Source organism: Garra rufa, chromosome 14 (genome assembly GCF_049309525.1).
Source record: "Garra rufa chromosome 14, GarRuf1.0, whole genome shotgun sequence".
Lineage (NCBI taxonomy): Eukaryota > Metazoa > Chordata > Actinopteri > Cypriniformes > Cyprinidae > Garra > Garra rufa.
This window is the reverse complement of record NC_133374.1, coordinates 21,928,358-21,951,099: the sequence shown is the minus strand read 5'-3', so window position 1 is coordinate 21,951,099 and position 22,742 is coordinate 21,928,358. Positions and strand designations below refer to the sequence as shown.

Below are 22,742 nucleotides of genomic sequence, written 5' to 3'. Positions count from 1 at the left end.
ATCTTTACCACCTGTTAACTTTAGTTTGTCAAACTATTGTGACTATTGCTTACTAAGTCCTTCTCTATAAGATTTAGCAGCTTCCACACGTTTTTCCGTGGTTCAGACAGCATAAATTAGCAGAACAATGTATTTAAGTAGTACGACATGAAGGGTGAGTATTAAATGACAGAATTTACATTTTTGGGTGAACTATTCCTTTAAGTTCAAAGTCACTATAGTTACCGTTGTAATTTGTTGTGAAGGACGCGGTCCGTACCGGCAGAGGTCGCCATGTTGTAAGGATGTGTCTTCCTCTTTGTTGTCATCGTCGCTCTTGTCCAGCCGCTGAGGGACTGAGTGGCTGAAATGTGGCTTTTGTTTGTGTGGTGATTTGCGTACCATCTCCAAGACCATGCCGGAGCTGAACACTGAGATCCCTCAAGGCCTCGTGTACGGTCTGCTGCTGCGCTTCTGTACGTGATGTTGAAACGGGAGGCGCGGAGGAAGAAGACAGCATCCATGCCGAGCACTGAATAACTCTCCGGCCTGTCAGTGAACAGGCTATTGAGGTGACTGTCGTAAGAGGTACATGTTTTTTCTTTTTTAAAGAACAGATTTAATTATATGGCTACACGTTTAACGCGCTCGTCTTAATTTAATGAAGTGTGGTAATTAATTTAACTTAAGCAATCCCACAGCTCAGAAGATTAGCTTAAGTCTGGATCCAGCAGTATCTCTTTTGCACTGTGAACTAAGAATATTTAAGAAAGATGTGGTTTATATATGTGACCCTGGACCACAAAACCTGTCATAACGGTCAATTTTTTTAAATTGAGATTTATACATCATCTGAAAGCTAAATACATGAGCTGTACACTGATGTATGGTTTGCCAGAACAATATTTGACAGATACTGTTTGGAAATCTGAGGGTGTAAAAAAATCTAAATATTGAGGAAAATCACCTTTAAAGTTGTTCAAATGAGGTTTTTAGCAATGCATATTACTAATCAAAAATTAAGTTTTAATTTGTTTACGTAGAAATTTACAAAATTTACAAAATATCTTAATGGAACATGATCTTTACTAGTGATTTTTGGCATAAAAGAAAAATCTATCATTTTGACTTATACAATGTATTGTTGGCTATTGATACAAATATACCCATGCTACTTAAGACTGGTTTTGTGGTCCAGGGTCACAAATATTATTCCATTTTATTTTTTTTATTGAAATTCTTTTATTAATTTACTTATTTTACATTTGAAATGTACATTTAGAGTGTTTTATGAACTATGACTCTTTGGGAATCGTAAGAAATTGAACTTAAATTAGTACTTTTAAGGAATACATTTGAAAATAATAAAAAAGTCTGTTGCCAAATGGCCAGATAATTTCATATTCTAATGTAACTGATATAATGAAACAGAAAAACTATTTTATTTTTTTAATTTTTTTTAGAAGTGATACAAGTGCAGTGCAACAGTTGTTTGTAGATATATGTTATATAAAAATAATAAACAAAAACATTGGTAACACTTAATTCTTTTGTTTTTATAAATTTTTTTTTTTTTGCTAAATGCTAATTAATCAGACAACACAGGGTGTGTTGTACACTTGATATAACCAAAAGCAACAGCCTCACATGATTAAAAAAAATGGTTTTCATTGCATAATTTTGCCTGAAGCAGGAGCATTCTTTAAATTAATTCATTTTACGTAAAACGTTTTTTATTGTATTTATTTTAATTTTAATGTAAGATTTAAAAGTAAAGTAAGATTTTTAATGTTCTTTAAAGAAGTGTCTTATGCTCACCAAGCCTGCATTTATTTGATCCAAAGTACAGCATAAACAGTAACATTTTATGTAAAATAACTTGTTTCTATTTTAATATATTTTAAAATGTAATTTATTCCTGTGATTTCAAAGCTGAATTTTTAACATTACTCCAGTCGCATGATCCCTCAGAAATCATTCTAATATTCTGATTTACTGCTCAAAAAACATTTATTATTATTATTATTTCTATGTTTAAAATAGCTGAGGAGAATTTTCTTTGGGTTTCTTTGATAAATAGAAAGTTCAGAAGAACATGTATTTTAAATTGAAAGCTTTTGTTACATTATAAATGTCTTTACCATCACTTTTGATCAATTTGCTAAATAAGAGTAAAAAATGATTTGAATGATTTCTAAAGGATCATATGACATTGAAGACTGAAGTAATGATGTTTAAATTTTAGCTTAAAAAATATTTTCAAATAGAAAACAGTTATTTTAAATAGTAAAAATATATAACAATTTTCCTGTTTTTACTGTACTTTGGATCAACTAAATACAAACTTGGTGAGCAGAAGAGACTTCTACTGAATGTTTAAAAAACATTCAAAAATCTTAACTGTTCAAAAACTTTTGACTGGCACTGTATGTTTAATAAAATAACCTAATATTGACACTTCTTTACTTCCGAGGTTTGGACAACATTAGGATAAAGAGCTTTGGATAAGGTTGCCACAGTAACTTTTGAGCATGTGTTTTTATCAATTATTTCTTATTTTACCTGTTACGAATAAGAACAGGCTATATCAGTGACCGGATTTGTATGTATATTCATGTTCAAATAAAGTAACCTAGTATTGACCTAGTTCAACATCAGCTGCTTTACATGTGAGGTTCGGACAACATTAGGACAAAGAGCTGTGGATAAGGTTGCCACAGTAACTTTTGGTCTACTTTTGACACACCCAGACACAAGCCAGACTCTTGTATTTCTCAACTGTTAATGTGAAATCACTGCTAGCCCTTCACACATCCTCGAGTGGTTTTAGCGCTTATTCCACATCAGAATCAAAGGAAAAGTCATTTTTAGACAGTCACTCAAGCGCTGCGGTGCTTCAAGTAAGTACTTTAATGAATGCATGCATGCAATCTTAACATGGTAAAGTGTTTTGTGAATGTGACATCTCATTGTATTTGATTACGTTCACAGAATAAAGATGACGCCGTTGGTGCTGGGAGTCGGAGCGTGCTTAGCTGGGTGGATTGCTCTTTATGCTTTGCTGTGCTACACAAATGGCTCTTGTGGCTATGAGTGGAACTGTCGGCTAGTTACACTATTCCATGGCATCCTTGCAGTCTGTATAACTGCATACATTGGATACATAGATGGACCGTGGCCTTTCACCTACCCTGGTAAGATGTACTAAATGTAAATGTATAAACCTTATCTACCTTATTCATCAACGTGGAAATAAACCTATGGGTGAGACTTCCGGTTCATTATCCGCTGTAGGGAAAAAACAAGAAGAATAACAACATGCGGTAAATAGTAAAACTGTTTGCACTACAAACCAGTGTGTTCGTTAAAACAACATTGTAAGACATACCAATTTGCAATATTAAGTGGCAAAACAAGCTATTTTGTACTAAAAATAGCTGGACACAGACCAGAAGCCTGACCTATAAAATTTACAAATGGCCTTGTCCACTCTTAGATTAAAAACATGGATAATAGGGGTGTATAATATATAGACTATGTAATGCAGCTCAGAGATGGCATGAATGCCTTTAAACTGTAATTGCAATTGCATAATTTATGCTATGATATTAATGTTTTCAAATACAATTTTTTTAATATTAAAATATGAAATAAAAAAAACAAAAACCGCCAGTAGATGGTGGCAACACTCGTTGTGTCCAAAATGGGTACTACATTTGAACAAAAACTTAGTTTGTGACCATTAAATGACTTACCGTGTCAGTTGCGCCGTTTACAAATCTTCGTTATCTTCATTCAGCTAAAAATTTAAAGGAATATTTCCCCCAAAAATGTAAATCACCCCATGATATACTCACCCTCAAGCTGTTCTAGTTGTATACGACTTTCTTCTTTCAGACGAATACAATCGGAGTTATATTAAAAACGTCCTGGTTCTTCCTAGCTTTATAATTGCAGTAAATGGCTTTTGAGATTTTGAAGTCCAATAAAGTGCATCTATCTATCATAAAAAGTACTCCACATGGCTCAGGGAGGTTAATAAAGGCCTTCTGAAGCAAATTGATGCGTTTGTGTAAGAAACATATCCATATTTAAAACTTTATAAACGTAATCTGTAGCATCCGTTAATTGTTATCCGTGCATTCACGAAGGAGTGGCATTCCAGCGGATGACGTAGGATGTGAGGCGTAGTGTAATTTTCGGTGAGAAGTCACAAGAGTGGAAGCACAGAAGAAAAAGCAAAACAATACACCGGTCACGATTTGAATGAGAATTTGTAAAGAAAAATGTTGGAGGATTTCGATATAAGCCAGGAGGAGCTTATATCGTTTTTTCTTTGCTGTAAACAAAACTTGGTTTTAGCGAGACTAGCGTATTCTCAAAAGAGCTAGCGATACACCTACATCCTATGTCATCTGTTAAAACACCACTCTTTCGTGAAAATGCATTCAACAGTAAGCGAAAGCTAGAGATTATGACTTATAGTTTTAAATATGGATATTTTTCTTACACAAACACATAAATTCACTTCAGAAGGGGATTATTAAGCCATGTGGAGTACTTTTTATGATGAATGGATGCTCTTTATTGGATTTCAAAATCTCAACACCCATTCACCTCCATTATAAAGCTTGAATGTGCCAGAACCCTTTTAAAAAAACTCTGATTGTATTTGCCTGAAAGAATAAAGTCATATACACCTAGAAAGGCTTGAGGGTGAATAAGTCATGGGGGTAATTGTTATTTTTGGGCGATTTATTCCTTTAAGAAACAAAGCAAATGACTGTTTATGAAGGAGTTACTGAATTATTCACTCAACTGATTTGTTCTGAATGCAGATTCATTCAGTAACAAAACACCAATGCGTGTTTTTCAGAGACTTGTGTTTAAAACTATTTTTGTTGGCGGAATAGAGACAACAAACAATATTATGTCTAAAATGTAACTTGTTTATTGAACTGTTGTATAAGTCAGCATCCCATTTGCAACCATGCTGATATTTGGAATGTTTTGATTTGGTTTTTGCAAAGTAAATTCACACATTGTCAAAGGGTTAGTTCTCTGATTTTCCGATGGCGGTAGTACAAGTATTAACAATGTATACTTTCTGTGTACTTCCTGTTACCTGCACCAAGATAATCCCCATCATTCAATAACAAGTCTGCCGGATCGTGTAAAATGCATCATCTGAAGGACTTTTGAGAGATATTTTTCAGATTCAGAAACCTGCTTATCTTACTTTCACATTTTTAAATCCTTATTCAAGGATAGACTGATTGAGTCCAGTGCATTATGGGTGTTGAAGTTTTCCCACCTTTCTTTACATCCCTTTTTCTCTGTTTTCTCTAGTCATGTATCAAAAAAACATGTTTTTTTTCCGCATAGACAGACATATTGTATTAATTGTTTTTTTGTTTAGTGATAGTTGTTAATGAGTCCCTTGTTTGCTCTCTGCCTGCTTTTCGTCAGAAAAAATTCACAAATTCTGTGGTTTTTCAGCATTTTTGTATATTTGAACCCCTTCCAACAATGACTGTATGATTATAAGATCCATATTTTCACACCGAGGACAACTGAGGGACTCATATGCAACTATTACAGAAGGTGCAACGCTCACTGATGCGTCAGTAGAAAACACAATGCATTATGAATTTGAAGATCAGGGTAAATTTAACTTATTTTGTTTTCTGGGAAACATCTAAGTATCTTCAGCTTCTGAAGGGCAGTACTAAATAAAAAAAGAATATGATATTTAAAGAAAATAAGAAAAATGTACACAACTTTATTCTGTTCAAAAGTTTACACCCCCAGCTCTTAATGCATTGTTTTTCCTTCTGGAGCTTCAGTGAGCATTTGAACCTTCTGTAATAGTTACGTATGAGTCCCTCAGTTTTCCTCAGTGTGAAAAGATGCATCTCAAAATCATACACTTGTTGGAAAGGGTTCAAATACACAAAAAATGCTCAAAAAACACAAAATTTTGATAGTTGACTGATGAACAACTATCACTAAAACAAAACAAACAAACAAAAAAAAAACACAGCTGTGGATCATTCAGGTAACAACACAGTATTAAGAATCAAGTGTATGTAAACTATTAAATGGGGTCATTTTTATAAACTATTATTTTCTCTTGTGGACTATATGTACATGTCCTTTATGTTAAATATAGAGTTGAGGTCAGTACCAAATAAAAAATAACCTTTATTTTATATGATTCCTATTATTTTGGTCAAATAATTTTGCAGATTCTGCAAGGTGTATGTAAACTTTTGACTTCAACTGTGTAATGTAGTCTCATTATTATTGTCAAATAGTTTTTTTCCATAAAAAATGCAAATTTTTTTCTATATATCATTTGCAGGTACAAAGAACACCCCTCTGCAGATCAGCGCTATGGTGGTCAGTCTGGGCTACTTTATCTTTGACATGGCCTGGTGTGTGTACTTCCGCACAGAGGGCCTGGTGATGCTTGCTCACCACACCATGAGCATCCTGGGTATTATGCTCACTCTGTGGCTGGGAGAGTCAGGCATCGAGTCTTGCGCCGTGCTGTTTGGCAGCGAGATCACAAACCCCCTCCTTCAGACACGCTGGTTTTTAAAACACTCCGGCCGCTATAACAGCTTCCTCGGAGACGTTGTGGATGTTTTGTTCGTGCTGCTGTTTGTGTTCATGCGCGTTTTCGTCGGCGGGGCCATGTTGTACTGTGAGCTGGTCTCTCCGAGACCCAAGTTTATCATTAAATGCGGTGGTGTGGCCATGTACGCGCTGTCCTGGGTGTTCGTGGTTGACATTGGCCGCTTCACATACCGCAAATACCAGCGCTGGATGAATCACCACAGGATGGCAGAGGCCAACGGGCAGGATGTGAAGAGAGAGTAAAGGATCTCTCTGATCAGCAGATTGGCCTCTCGTTTCTAACACTGGAGGGAAGAGAATCAGAACAAATGTACCAGCTAATAAAGCTCTGCAGCTAATAGATGTTTACATATTTTTTAAAGGATATCAGCCATTAAAGTTTATTTGTGGTTGGTAATATACACATGGGAAAACATCCGTGCTGTATCAGAGCCCTTAAACAGTCTTAATGGTTTTTTATTATTTGCCATTATGATTAACTCAAAATTCTTACAATCAAATCTAATTTGATATATTTGTACTCATAGTGTTTAAACTGTACTGGAAATATTTGATATTTTTGTAATTAGACACACTAGTTGGTATACATTTTAATTAGATATGTTGCTTTTACATTCCTTTCCATTAAACCTTTAGTATGTGCAATGTTCAGAAATGATCATGAAACACTACTAAATGTTTCTGGAAGATTACTGAATGATTTGTGTGTGATTAATGACTTGAATGAAAAAGTAAACCCAGAAATCTTGTCTTTGAAATGTAACCCTTTTCAAATTGTGAGACTGAGTGATGACTTACTGGATGTTTGCATTAGATATTTATCTGTTACGGTGAATTGACCACACCAGTTGATAAATCAATAAATATCATCATCATTACAATAATGTGTTTAGCCGCCTTTTTCCTGAACACAGAAGTCAGACTCAAATGGAACGGTGCTTTATACAGTATCTCTGGTGTTTCTAGTCAAAATTAACGTATTTTCTGTTAAACCAATAAAATGGCGGCAAGGTTTTATCACTTTACAGTGATACTTTGTGTAGAAAATCAGCTGTCATAGTTTAATGAGTAGGCATGAAGCAACGCGAGGTTAGCTGCATTGAAAACATAAGCGAACACGGGGAGAATCTCGTGGGATTTTTTTTTTTCCACAAAATGATAAGAGTACACATTATTTCAACATATTATTTTATTATTTAGTGGAACACAAAAGCACCCAAACGATAGAACTGACATGGCAGCGCTCATCAGTTAAATAGATCTTTAGTGACGGTCATTTAAATTGTGACTGACAACATTTATTTTTTGATCCCTGTTATTTTGTTAAAATTATGAACATTTTGCATATCCTGCAAGGGGTATGTAAAAGTATGATTTTGGACGGTAAATTTTTTTTAAGTCTCTTATGCCTGAATTTATTTGATCTAAAATACAGCAAAAGCAGTAATATTGTGAAATATGTTTACTCTTTAAAATAACTGCTTTCCATTTGAATAAATGTTAAAATGTGATGTGTCGACTATATGAAATTAACAAGAATTTGCATATTCGTATCTAAGATTATGCATTATTAACTGTATTATGAATATATATTATGAATTATTATATTTATATAATTATTGATCTTTTTGAGAATATGTATTCAATGCCCTAACAGTTTTACCCTGATTGACCTTTTGAGACATGGCATGAGACTGTGTGCTGTTGCTATGTAGCTATGTTATTTTTGTATGTTTTATCATATCTATATCAACTCCAACAGACAGACTGATGTTCTTAGAACAAGAAGTACTTCTTAGTAAATGTGCCTTTTTAAAGTTTGGGTTGGTAGGCAAACATGCAAATTAATAATTGTTCACGAGCTGAGACATGAGTAATGTGTTCCTAATCAAAATTAGACATATAAGCGACCTATAGACTTCCTGTACTGTCTGGTTTTAGGGTAAAAGAACTGCTAAACCTGCATCCCTTGCAGATCGGAGACTTCACACTTCTTACTTCTTCTTTCTCTCCGCTCTCTATCTTTTACTCTGATACTGGGTGCACCTAGACCGTCTAATATTTCTATTAGACTAACTTCTCTCAGATTTGACTAGCTTTGAATTTGACTTACACCTTTAATTCGACTTTGATTTTAATTCTAATTTGATTAATTTAATAATGTGATTCTTGTTATGGCTACTATTCTTTTAATTGTGGCATTTATTTTCATACTAGAAGATATATATAACTTTTGGAAACTTTGAATAAATTTAAAACCTTTTTGACCCCACCCGTCTGACTTCGAATCGATCATTTCTTGCATCAAAATGGAATTTATTCCTGTAATCAAAGCTAAATTTTCAGCATCATTATACTCCAGTCTTCAGTGTCACATGATCTTTCAAAAATCAGTCTAATATGCTGATTTGCTGTTAAAGAAACATTTATCATTATTATTATTATTGAGTACATTTTTTTCAGGATTCTTTGATAAATAGAAAGATCCAAAGATCAGCACTTATCTGAAATAAAAAGCTTTACATTACATTACATACTTTACATTACAAACATTATACACTATTCCATTTTGGGAAATAAATAATAGAAATTAATACTTTTATTTAGCAAGGATGCGCGTTCACATGTAACGAGCCGGATGAAAAGCTCGTGTTCAGGACTGATGGACGTGGCTGTGTATCAAAGGTAAAAAATGATATAAATACTGTTCAGTTTTTCACAAAAACCGATCGTTTCGTGTCTTAGGACATCAATGTATCGTCACGAGTTGCATGGTGTAATTTGGATTTGTCTGTGCATGTTTTTGTTTACTTTTAAAAGTGCCCATCCACTTCCATTATATGACTGACAGACTGCACCGGTTTTCGTTAAAAATCTTTGTCTGTGTTCTTCTGAAGAAACAAAGTCACCTACATCTTGGATGCCCTGGGGGTAAGCAGATAAACATCAAATTTTCATTTTTGGGTGAGCTATCCCTTTAACATTAGTTAATTTCTTTAGTTAACATGAACTAAGAATAAACAATACTTACAGCATTTATTAATCTTAATGTTAATTTTTAGCATTTGCTAATGCAGTGGTTCCCAAACTTTTTCTGCCGGGCCCCCCTTTTACAGAATAACAAAAATTCCCCCCCCCCATTTGCAAATAAACATAAACACAACTTCTGAAGGATTTATTTGAAACGTAATAATTAAAATTCAGTGTGTGCCAACTTACTAAAAAAATAAACAAGGAACTAGTCACTTTTAGAGTAGAAACATTAAAAAACCTTACAATTACTATGTATTTTTTATATGTAACAACATTCATTGTTGTTTTTTTTTTGTTTTGTTTTTTTTGTTTTTTAAAGAGATTTTCTCAAACTGGCCTCTGCCCAAAAATTAACATTTATGAACTGCAGAGTTTAGACTTATTTACTAGTCTCACAGTCTTTATGGCCAACAAAGAAAGTGTGGGTATAGTGTTTTTAGAGTCCTTATTGTCCTCAGTTTATTTTTCATTCATTTATATTTCATTTTAAAAATAATTTGAGTGTTTTACTGCCTTCAAAGAAAGGTGTAAAATGGGTGTTTCCAGAAATGTGACAATGAGTGCAATGTATTTACAATGTAATCAAATGTATTTTGTATTTAAATACATTTAATCTTAGTATTTTTGTATTTGGTATTTTAAATCAGCAGTCTAATAAAGAGGTTGATTGGCAAAAAGTAATTTTTGTATTTTGAAAATACAAAAATACTAAAGATTAAATGTATTTAAATACAAAATAGTATTTTGTATTTCAAATACATGTTTTTGAAATACTGCCCATGCCTGACTGCGGTTAACAAATTTATTTCTTAATTTTATAAACTAAGTACTGGTGATTACCAAAATCATTTTTAATGTTATTCCACCAGTATGTGTAAGATCTTTAGTCAAAGAAGTGTTTCTAATGCTAAGATATAATTATTTTTGGGATTGAATGGATTCAAAGATAGATTGCACAAAGATTGCATTTGTCGGTAACAACAGAGACTGTGGGAAAGTGCATTAAAACAATGTCAGAAAGAATGTAAGCTCTTACCAAGGCCAAAGGAGGCATACAAAAAAAAAATATATATATATATATTTATTTGTTTCATTAGTTTTTGGTTATTATGTGTGAATAAAGACAATTTAGTCGTTTGTTATTTGCCTAATAAAATGACTATACAATTTTTAGTTCTTAAAAAGTTTTTGACGGGTGGTCTAATAGGTTTGTTAAGCACTGTATATAGCTACATCATTTTATAAGGATTTAAACGGAAAATAAAACGTACAAACTCACTTGTTTACACTCTGCCCCTTTTTTGATTGCCAATGGCTGCAGCCTGCAAAGTACAACGTGAAAGCGCAAGGCTGACGCTCTGTAGCGAATTCACACATATATAAGTGAGGCATTTTAATTTAAGTTGAAGAGATGGGATTTGCGCGACGCACCGCACAGCATGCTCTTAGAATCTGATTGAGTAATATATAGCCGTCAAAATGAAAGCCCACGGGTTCAAGCAGTTTGTTGTACACGAGTGGAGCATTCATATGGGCCGTGAGCAACTGAACGGAACGCACATTCATAGAGCGGAATATTGATCAGAGCGTCACACATTGAGCAGTGCGCGCTGAATACTGCCGGGCGCGGCAGGTAGTTTCGGGCGTTTATCTCTTTCGAATCTCTATAAAAATCAGTTGACTGTACACTAGCCTTGCCGCGCCCCCCTTATCATAACTCCGCGCCCCCCCTAGGGGTCGCGCCCCCCAGTTTGGGAACCACTGTGCTAATGTATTATTAAAATCACGTTGTGCTTGTTAAAATTAGTTGATGCACTGTGAATTAACAATAACAATGAACGACTGTATTTTCATTACCTAAAATTAAGATGAATAAATACTGTAATATATGTATTTTTTTGTTCATTCATGCTAGTTACTACATTAAGTAATAAAAAAAAGTATAAAAGTGTTAAAGAAAAATTACTAAACAAAATCCAATATAATATACGTAAAAGGTCCATCTCAAAGCAAAACGTCATTAACGCGTTGCAGTTTTGTGAACGTCCACCATGTGGCAAACTAACATAATACTTGAAACAGTGTGAAGTTGAAGTTGAATATAACCAGTGACTTGCTCACTTTTTCCAGTGGATTAATTAAACTCATTTAACCAGCTGTACATAAAAAAACACGACTTTTACTTAAGAAAACCAGTATCACGCAAAAATGGGCGAAAGTGAACGCTTTGTCCAAATTACTATGGATACACAAATGTTCCATTCAAAACAAGTACGTTTTAATGTATTAATGAAAAGAAATACTAAAAAGAATATAACCAAAGGCATCTAAAACCGCATCAAAGACTCTTTTTTTAACATGTCCTGATGTTTAATTTCCACTGGACGCGTTTCCAGAGTTCGAATGAATCTCAGCAAAAAAGAAACTTTGAATTACCATCCTCACTCCAAACTATAACCAAAACACTGACAGTTTCTCAAATTCCAGTCAGCCTGGCTACCTAGACAGCATTTTTATGCACGTTCCGAGTTTGTTCAGCAGAGTGAGCTCGAGTGAACTCGGTTGAATCGGAAATGCTGTCCACACAGGCGGCTCACTAGGTTTAGAGACGCAACCCCGCGGGAGACACGGCAGCAAGTCCGGCACATCTCAACTTTCCCCAGTTTGATGGACCGGAGCCTACAACCTCTAAACTGATTTCAACGTGGACCCTCGCTTCCGTACGAACTTTGTATCGTCTCTGAAAACATTCGGAAAGACCTACGCGAACTTTACCGAGTGGTTTTGTTTATTTTGATGCTGAAGTGATTTCGTCGCCGCTCCATGGAAACTCTCCGTGAGGTGACACGTGTATGAGCGCGTGCATTTTTTTCCCAGTCTGGATGACTGTGGGATTGGTGTGGGTGCACACGGCTGTTTATTGTTGTTGTTGGGAAAATATCGCGTCTCATTTTTGGAGTGGACGTTATTAGGCTGCCGTTAGCTTTAGCATAGCAAAGGCCTCGTCTTCCAGTCTGGGTTGCGGTACGAGTATCTGCTGCTGTTGCTGCTGTGTTGGCTGTGGACGTATACACATTCAACATTAGAAAACTCAAAAGTGTTTCAATTGCCACAGGAGTGTAACTTCGTGGAGATAGAAGTGTTTCGTCTTCACCTGGGAGCTGCTGCTGAATATGAAGGTAAATTTGATAGCTGTACGATAACGTTATTTTGGTTTAATTATTGACTTATCTGTACAAGCCTCTTGACTTGCTACACTGTTAAACTAACATGCGAAACGTTTTAGTAACGTTTTGTGTATACCGAACGTATTTACTGTGTTTTATATGTCTAAACTGCAATTAACGTTATAGTAGAGTGTTATTGTGTTAATGATAATGTTGTTATCAACAATAGTGTTATTTTTTTTGGCAAACAGCAACACTCCTGGAGGAACCAAATGTTCTTTGGGTTACTTCAGGATACTGGTTGAAACACGTTGGTTCTGGAAAATATGATGCATATGTATTTATGTGATGATTTTACTTTTAAGGTCTTCAGTGGATATACTATACTGTATACTATACTAAAAAGACATTGTATTCGTCAAAATTATTGATTTTTCTTTTATGTCAAGATATTTCATAAATTTCCTATTTAAAGTAATTTTTGATTAGTAATATGCATTTGCTAAGAATTTAATTTGGATGACTTTAAAAGTGATTTTCTCAATATTTAGATTTTTTTTTTTGCACTCTAACAAAGCATACATAAGTGGAAAGCTTATCATCTTTCCATTTCAAAATTGAAAAGTTCACCCTTGTGACTGGTCTTATTGTCCAGGGTCACATATTTGAAGTCGTATGTTTTGGGGCATCTTTATGATTGTATGCAATAATTGTATGCTGTTTTGGTCCAACTTTTATACTAAATTTGATGTTTTTTTGTCATTAGTGAGCCTCTTGGTCAACACAGAGGAATACGGATACAACAGCCTCATGCAACAACAGAAACCGATGCTTCTCCTGATGCATCTGAAAATGACTATAGGATATAGGACAAATAAAAGCTAAAAACAAAAGCCCAATGAGCGACACACGGTCCACAGTCCCTGACAGGTATGTATGAGTTATATTTGTATTATTTGGACTGGACGAACTCACTTTTGTTGTGATCCTAACCTTTAGCAGACATCTTAGTCTACATCTATGTTAACTCTTTGAAGGACAGCGTTGAGCTTTTAATTGGTTTGGATTTATAATTGTGTGTATGGTGTAGGATGGTCATGAAGTTTGGTTCTTGATCGGTTTAATGCTTTGCTTCCGATTTTGAGGAGTCATTTTCCATTGGCTAAGAATCTGGACATATTCGAGTGTATTTCTGTAGGTTTGCAGGTGTGTTGTATCAATACGTTCATAGACATGCTGCGTGATCTGTCATGATGGCGTTTTTTGACCTGTTTTGACTTGTAATTATTTAACTTAAGTACAATTAAGCCATGATAAGCAACTTGGTGCCTGTAGCATTTGAAAAGTAATTTACGGTGGCAGCATTTTGACTTTGACAGCTTCTGTGGCATTATGGGAAGGTTTGTTTTGAATATCAGCAGATGAAGTAGTTCATCTGGGTCTTTTTTTGCCTGCTGTTGAATGAGTCATATTCATGTTTATATTTCTTAACTGATATACTGCTTTTGGCATACTATATAGTTATATAGTGTTTTAGGTTTGTTTTATGATTATATACACTACCAGTCAAAAGTTTTTGAACAGTAAGATTTTTAATGTTTGTTTTTAAAGAATCTTCTGCTCACCAAGCATGTATTTATTTGATCCAAAATACAAAAAGCAGTAATATTGTGAAATATTTTTATTTAAAATAACTACTTTCTAGTTGAATAGTTTTTAAAATGCAATTTATTCCTGTGATCAAATCTAAATTTTAGGCATCATTACTCCAGTCTTCAGTGTCTCATGATCCTTCAGAAATCACCCTAAAATGTTGATTTGCCATTTAAGAAAATGTATTATTATATTTATTATCAATATTTTAAACAGTACATTTCTTTTTCAGGATTCTTTGAATAGAAAGATCCAAAGATCAGCATTTATCTGAAATTTTGTAAAATTATACACTACACTCATTCAAAAGCTTGGAGTCTGTGTATATATATTTTTGGGGGAAAGAAATTATAGAAATGAATACTTTTATTTAGCAAGGATGCTTTAAATTGGTCAAAAGTGACCATAAATACATTTATAATGTTACAAATATTTCTATATCAGATAAATGCTGTTCTTCTGAACTTTTTATTAATCAAATAAACCTGAAAAATTTTTACTCAGCTGTTTTCAACAACAACAATAATAATACATGTTTTTGTGAGCAGCAAATCAGAATATTAGAATGATTTCTAGAGGAACATGTGACACTGAAGACTTAAGTAATTATGCAAAAAATCAGCTTTAAAACCACAAGAATAAATGACATTTTAAAATATATTAAAATAGAAAAAAGTTATTTGAAATAATTAAAATATTTCACAATTTTGGATCAAATAAATGCAGGCTTGGTGAGCAGAAGAGGCTTCTTTGTCAATATTTTGACTGGTTGTGTATATAATTGTATAGTATTTTGCTAAAATATCGGAATTAGCTTTTTATTTATTTTTATTTTTTATTTAATTTAGTTTTAGTTTGTTTCAGTAATTTTGTGCTTTTCTCAGTTTAGTTAGTTTTAATATTTCTATTTAGCTTTAATTTATTTTAATTTCAGGTTTAGTCATTTTAGCACTTTCACTTTTTTTGAAGGTTTTTCATTTAAAATTTATATTTTGTTTAATTTTATTTTTTTTACTGCTTTGAACTGCTTTTTTGTGCATGTTTGTCTCCAAAAAGCCTTCAGCCTACCTTTCCTTGTAGATTTTTCTTATTTATTTTTATGTTTAGCAATGCTGCCGTCTTGAATCCCGCATAACCAATATCATGCCAGGTTTTGTGTGGTATAATCTTGTCATGCTGCTCACAGCGTGTTATGTAATTCTTACTCGAATGTGATCCAAACTGTCTCTAATTTCAGAAGCCAAATGTCCACACAACAATAAGCCTAAAACATCTGCAGTTAGCAACAGCGTCGATCATTTCATATAGACAAGCGGTTTGGAAAGAAAACTGTTGTAATTGTGTGTTGTATTGAATTTTCTTCTATCGTTTCATTTTTGCAAAACTCACGACTGGTTTACAGCATTTTGTGTTTCCTTAGGCATTGCTTTTTAGACCAGAACACAAATCAACTGAGATTTCTTGTCTAATTTCATCATTCTGCCATTTGCTATTGATCACGCTCAGGGTTTTTCATAACAAGTGATTAGTAGAAACTAAGCCATGGGAAAGTTCAATAAATGTATCAATAACTACTGTTTGTTCAGCCCTCACATACTTTTCATTCACGATGGCTGAAAAACGCCAGTCGGAGAGTGTTTTCTAATGGTAAACTGGGTTGTTGAAGCAGCTCTCACAGGTCTTTGCCACTGACGTCACTGTGGGACAGCAGACTACTTGTCTGTCTGGTCATCTCCGCGATGACAGAAATGCTTTCAGCATTGCAGAGGTTGAAACACAAGCATCTGAAGGTGACTCTGAGGGAGATACTCGCTTGTATGGTGGTGTTGATCCGCCTTTCAATATCAGGATTGAACAGTTCTGGCCACCCAGGCCTAGTTGAAGATGATTGGTGTTCATCTCATCTGTTGTCACTGCAGGTGATGCATTGTACGGCACAACGTACGTGGCTAATGCATCTTTTGTTAGCTTCTGCCATGCGGCGTTCTGTTTTAATCCTAAGGTTATCCTAGTTCAAAGTCATTTGTTGTTTCTTTGTGTCTAGACCTCATTCACTTTCACCCCTACACTGAAGAATGACATGTAAGACATAACAGGATATCCTGTACACAAATTGGTTAACACGCTTCAAGTCTGTGAACACATTGTTTACCTATACATTGTTCTTGTGTAGTCTTTAGGAGTGAAGCAACAGTTTAGTGTAAAGCAGCAGAGTACAGCTTTACAGAAGGTAGGATCCCTGAATTCTTTGTAAATGTAAAAAAAGATATACTAATAAATGGTAAGAAACATTTCTTTTCATATACATTATCATTGCTGTCAATACTCTGTTGTTTTATAACAAGTTTGAAGGAAATTTGTCACAAATATTTATAAAAATGAGTTTGTTTTGCAGTTATGCTCACTAAAATCTTTTCCCACCATAATAACGAATAAGCGTCGAAATAAACATGCTGACATGTAGCAGAATGAATTTTATGTTCTTCTTTTTCACACTCGGAGGAATTATTACTCAAATGTGTTTCCTGTTCATCAGTGATAAGCAGAGAGCAGCTTAATAACCAAGTTGCTTAAAATAGCCGTGCTGCTGAGCTCTGATGCATAGCTTCACTAATGATATTTTGACACTCATTAATACATTCTGAAATGAAATGCATGTTATGGTCCTCGTTGCTCTATCACAGCTCTTAAATTCATGTTACTGTAATGTGAAAATTAATCTCATTTTTATTACTGTAATACAGCAGTGTTTCCTGCATCGAGAATGCTGTGCCACTGGTTAGTCTGCCATGCATTGACCAAAATACTGTATAATCACTGTGTGTTTTGGCTGAAAGATGTGGGTTTGTGATTTTTGCGAGGAGAGAAAGAAAGACTTGTTGTCAAAAGATTATTTTGTAACACCCAAGTAATCATCCCAGCTTTCAACTGTCTGTTCCTCGCTGGCTGCATGCTGCAATAAATCTACAGTAGAACATGCTGTTCAGTTCCCCACTGAATCGCTCGATTAGGACGGTTCTTTTTAAGGAATCAGAACAACCAATCAGACTAATTGAATACAGGCCTCAACAGTCAGAATCATCAACTAAATTGGTCACACAGCAAACTTTTGTTTTTATTTATTAAAAAACTGTTTTGTATGGAAGCACGTTTCTGCCACTAAATAATAAAAAAAGCTTATTGCCACTTTAACTCTCAATTCTGACTTTTTTCTTAGAATTGCATGATATAACTCGCAAAAGTCACTATTCCAAAATGTAAAAAGTCTAAAAGAGTGTAAAAAGAGTATGAAGGCAGAAGTGCGGGATATAAACTCGCAGTTGCGAGAAATAAAGCTCGAATTGCGGGACACAAACACACAATTCTGCGATATATAAACTTCTTTTCCTCAGCTGCATGATATAAATTCATAATTGCGAGTTGTTAAGCCAGAATTGTGAGAGACTTTTTTTTTCTCAGAATTGCATGTTGATATCTCGCAATTTTGAGTTTATATTGTGCAATTCTGACTTTATAACTCTGTTTATCATGGAATTCTGAGAAAATGTCATAATTGCAAGTTTGTGTCATGCGTTTCTGACTTTTTCACAATTGCGATTTAAGATTCCACAATTCTGACTTATATTGTGCCATTTTGACTTTGTCCCGCAATTTTGTAACTCACAATTCTGACTTTATAACTCTCAGATATGAGTTTATATCATGGAATTCTGAGAAATTTCTGACTTTATTTCTCGCGATGCTGACTTTATAATAGGGCTGGGCGATATAGCCAAAAAATAAAATCCCAGATTTTTTCACCAAAAATCCGATTTACGATTTAAATCGATTTTTTTTTTACCCCCTACAACTTTCAGCATGTAAAGAAACCCCAGCTTTTCCACAATATATATGGGCACCATATATTTTGCAATATACATAGCAACTGCATCAGTGATCGCTTTCCACCAGGCCCCATTCTTATCATACCGCACACAGTAAATGTTTGTAAGACAAATTAATATGAAAATATATATTTCATGCTTTTCGCTTGCAGTTATATCGTATATATAAATATACAATTTTGAACACAGAAATATTAAATGATTTAAATAACTGAAACGATCTGCCAGCAGGTGGTGGCAAGACACTGATTTAATTACTGAATCATTTCATCCATTTGATTCGTTTGAACGGATGGTTCATTCAGAATAAAGCAAGTTACGGTCTTTATGAATGGGAAATTGAATAATTTCACTAGATTCGTTTAAAAACGCACGTTCATTCATGAACGAAACACCGCTGTGTTTGAATGGAGATGCATAGCGGCTCAGATGGGACTTGTTTCAGACTACTTTTGACGACGAAATAGAGCAATATCAGGCAATAGTGTTATTGTCAGACAATGTAAGTCACTTAATAATATTTTTTTGTTTATTTAACTGTTGTATTAAATCAATATCTCATTTACAAACTCCCTTAAAAATTATTAAAAGCTGTCACTCATCTTGGATCGCAATATCACAAAGCTCTATTATAATCAACGACGCTCGCTATACTGTACAGTCAAATCTCTTATTTAGACTCTCTCTACACTTTATTTATGAAAGGATTCGTGAGATATGTCCGTGATACATTACTCTACGTTGCAAAAACACGTAGAAACCTTTAAAGCTCCTCTGAGCGCAAACACAAATATGCTGATCGGGTCCGGCTAACTTGCTAGCAAGCAGCTAATCATATCCCTTTAGTGGCTTGCGATTCTTTGCAATTACCTTTTTTTTTTTACACAATTCATTTGTATTTATATGTTTTATACCCTTTATGTAACCTTATTTTATTATTTATATTTTATTTAATCTTTGTTTTATTATTTTATATAACTATATATTGTAGGAGGATTTAATTGCGCTAAATTGCACATGGTATTTTAGCTGTCAGTATGTTAATCTATCTTCTTTGTGGTTGGGCTTCTGTACAGGGTGTGCATGTGCTGTGATCATTTAGAGCTCCCTTGAATCTCAGATTTTCAGTCCATTATTTCCATAAGCGCAAAACCGGTCGGCCCACTCTAGCTTTAGATCATAGTGTCAACAGGAGGGCTGTGTTCTCCTGACACACGCCCAGCGCTTTCTACAATACACCGATTCGTGGTAAGGATTTATGAAGCCGTGCGCTGATGTTTGGAGTATGATATTGCTGTGTCCTCATCATTGTGGCCATAGTGGCTGACAGACGCTCTCACTGGAGTGTAAATGAAGAGTGGAGTGGGCCGGCCTCACACCCTGCTGCCACTTTGGCATGCACACAACAGCCACTCCTTCTCCTCTCCGCTGCTCTTTCTGCACCAGATCTGTCTCAGTAAAGATCACCAGCCCCTGCTGGGGCACAACAATGTCTGACACCCCCAGTCTTCCCTCTTCTCTGTTTTCCCCTGCCCCCTCCACCTCCAGACAAATGGGCCTTTCACTACAGCACCGGGCCACACCTATGCTCACCTTTACCTTGGGTGAAGCAGCTGAGAGTCTCAGAAACACACCTAGTTACTCGGTTGTCAGACGTAAATATGAGCATGTAAGCTTAGCAGGAGGTGAGTCATCTGTCTTGTCAAAGCCCTCATTGTGATTTCGGCAGTTCTGCCGCGTGTCTTGCAACCTTCCGAGCTGAAATAGAGAAATTGGTTTCTTTTTGGTTTGATGGATTGGGTGGAAATCCTAAAGTTTGCAGATTGACAGATGTTTGAAGTCAGATTTAGACAAGAATGCCAGTTTTGCCCAATGGAAACTTATAAAAAATGCACTAAATCATAGATTGGAGGAAGGCTGGTCTGTGCGGGGTGGATATTCTGGTTTCTCTGGCAGCGTAGAAAATCTCAGTTGACAGTCATGAAGCCCAGACCGCACTGTGAAATCAACTGAAAGTCTATGAATAGAAGTAACTCAGAAATCTCAAGTCTCAAGGAGAAGATAGCCATGAATGCACATTTTGTGTTACAAAATGAGTCCCTTTGGGAGTAATGTATATTGCGTCTGCTGGCAAGAAATGCATTTCACATGGCCATTAAAGTAATTATTAATAAGTATGGGCAAGTTCTCCCTAAGGTTCAGGTATGGTGTTTTTCCATTTTTCAACACCCATTTACAGTCAACACCCTTGAAATTTGAGTCAGGTGTTTTTCAGCCTAAACTACCTTTGGTTGTTATTGTTTTCATCGGTTAATGATCATATGCCTGCTGTATGATTAAAGCAATGGCTTGATGAAGAGTCTTGTTTTGAATTAGCTGTTAACATATGAATTAGCATACAGCTGTTTGAATGGTGATACCACGTGCTATAAGTCATGAAAGACAACTAATTTTGTTACATTGGGCAGATATTTGTGTTTGTGTGTAATTGTTGGACACATGAATATTTCAAAAACAAAAGTGATGAGTGGTGCTACTGTGGCAGCTTTTAATATAGGGCCGGTCATACTGCACTTTCCTTCCATTGACTTCCATTTATATGTATGCGAATGAGTGAGAACGGAATTCACCCAAAAATTAAAATCACTGCTTGATTTACTCACCCTTAAGCCATCCTTCGTGTATATGACTTTCTTCTTCCAGACGAATACAGTCGGAGTTATATTAAAAGTGTCCTGGCTATAGCTGGTGAATAGGTGTTAAAAGTCCAAAAAAGCACATGCATGCATCCATCCATCATAAAAAGTACTGCACACAGCCCTAGGGAGTTAATAAAGGCTTTCTGAGGTGAATTAATGCATTTGTGTAAGAAAAATATCCATATTTAAAACTTCATAAACCGTAATCTCTAGATTTTGCTAACTGTTGTGACGTAACAATAGATTTGATTTTAATGAAATAATGTAATAAGTACATCTTTTCCAGGTAATATTTGAACAATTTTTATGGCTTTAGTACAATGAAAATCTAAAAAATATTTTTGCAAACAGCATGTTGTCTTTATAATATCAGGCTGATTTTTTCAGTACACTTAAATCAAAACACAATATAGACTACTGCTTGTGAATATTAAGCCAAGCACATGCACAAAAAGACTATTTAAATATGAATCTTGCATGTTCTGCGTGAATGAATGGCACAGATGCGTTGTTTGCTTTGTTTACTACGTACTTGCCGTGTTTTCAGCCTCTGCTGCCTCAATATATGACTACATGAACACATAAACATACTTTTTAGTAATAATCTCTAATGCTCTGAGAGTCACTTCATGAGCATTGAGAAAAATTATCGTCATTAAGGTCTTCAAAGCAACCCATCAAAATAAAAGTTTGTTTAATTTGAAGAAACTGTGACAGAAAAATATGACTTAATGTAATGATAGTACTAGTTTTACTAGGGTTGTAACTGTTCCGTTCGATACGACATAGTGGCACTGTAAGTTCTTTTAGGGTGTGTTCACACTTGTCATGTTTGGTTCGATTAAAATGAACTCGGTGTGCGGTTCATTTGAGTAAGTGTGAACACTGCCGTCTGAACCCTGGTGCGCACCAAACAAGCGGACCAACCCAACTTAAAAAGATGGGTGATAAAAATGAACTCTGGTGCGGTTTGATTGAAATATGTATGCGACACGGACCATATACTTCCAAATCAACCAAAAAACAGGAAGTAATGACCAGATATGATGCTATGCAACATGATTTCACGAAGGGAACAAGTGGTGTATCCAAAAACAAAACGAGCAGGGGGCAAAAGTGGAGCAACGAGGAAGTAAAGTACCTTTTATGTATTTTCCTTTTTGGTCCAGACCAAATGAACCAAACGAACCGAACCTCAAGTGTGAACACACCCATTTTTTTAAATGTAGTAGGATTAGTCCAATGAATGCATACCAAACCAAAAGCCTTGTACCGAATGGTTCAATACAAATACGTGTATCGTTACACCCCTAACTGCTACTAATAAAATTATTTTTAAGGAATATTAACCAGAGAAATTATTATAGTAGATATTATTTATATTATATTATAGTAGAATTTATTTACCAGCAAAATGTAAACACATAGCACACTATTTCTTGGAAAATAAATAAAATAATGATAATAAATAAAATGATATATGCCTTAGATTATTAACATTTAATGAAACCAATAACATGGAATTCATTAATTCATTAATGAAAAACACAGAATTTGAGAAAAATAAAATGAATATGAGAAAAACAATAAAACATATTTCATAGGGCCTTAAAAATGTCATTTTTGTTAAACTTACTAAATTGCTGCTGAATTGTGTACATTTTATTATTTCAATTAATTAGACA

General features: G+C 34.7%; 2 protein-coding genes across 3 annotated transcripts in view; both read left to right on the top strand.

Moving 5' to 3' along the window:
* The first annotated feature begins 331 nt into the window (after positions 1–331).
* LOC141285096 (TLC domain-containing protein 5-like) lies at positions 332–7,499 on the top strand. 2 transcript variants are annotated; one of them, XM_073818146.1, is made up of 3 exons: positions 332–567; positions 2,971–3,173; positions 6,344–7,499. In XM_073818146.1, exons 2-3 carry the CDS (start codon positions 2,978–2,980, stop codon positions 6,862–6,864), a joined length of 717 nt encoding a protein of 238 aa, XP_073674247.1. In that variant the 5' UTR covers positions 332–567; positions 2,971–2,977; the 3' UTR covers positions 6,865–7,499. The 2 variants fall into 2 exon arrangements, with proteins under 2 accessions (XP_073674247.1, XP_073674248.1); XM_073818147.1 differs by lacking the exon at positions 332–567 and adding an exon at positions 2,262–2,879.
* Positions 7,500–16,213: 8,714 nt separating this feature from the next.
* Positions 16,214–22,742, top strand: part of LOC141284332 (out at first protein homolog) — a 15,083-nt gene continuing 8,554 nt past the window's right edge. The window contains exons 1-3 of the mRNA XM_073817336.1: positions 16,214–16,393; positions 16,519–16,556; positions 19,805–20,027. Coding sequence (XP_073673437.1) covers positions 16,214–16,393; positions 16,519–16,556; positions 19,805–20,027 — 441 coding nt within the window. The remainder of the gene's footprint in view (positions 16,394–16,518; positions 16,557–19,804; positions 20,028–22,742) is intronic.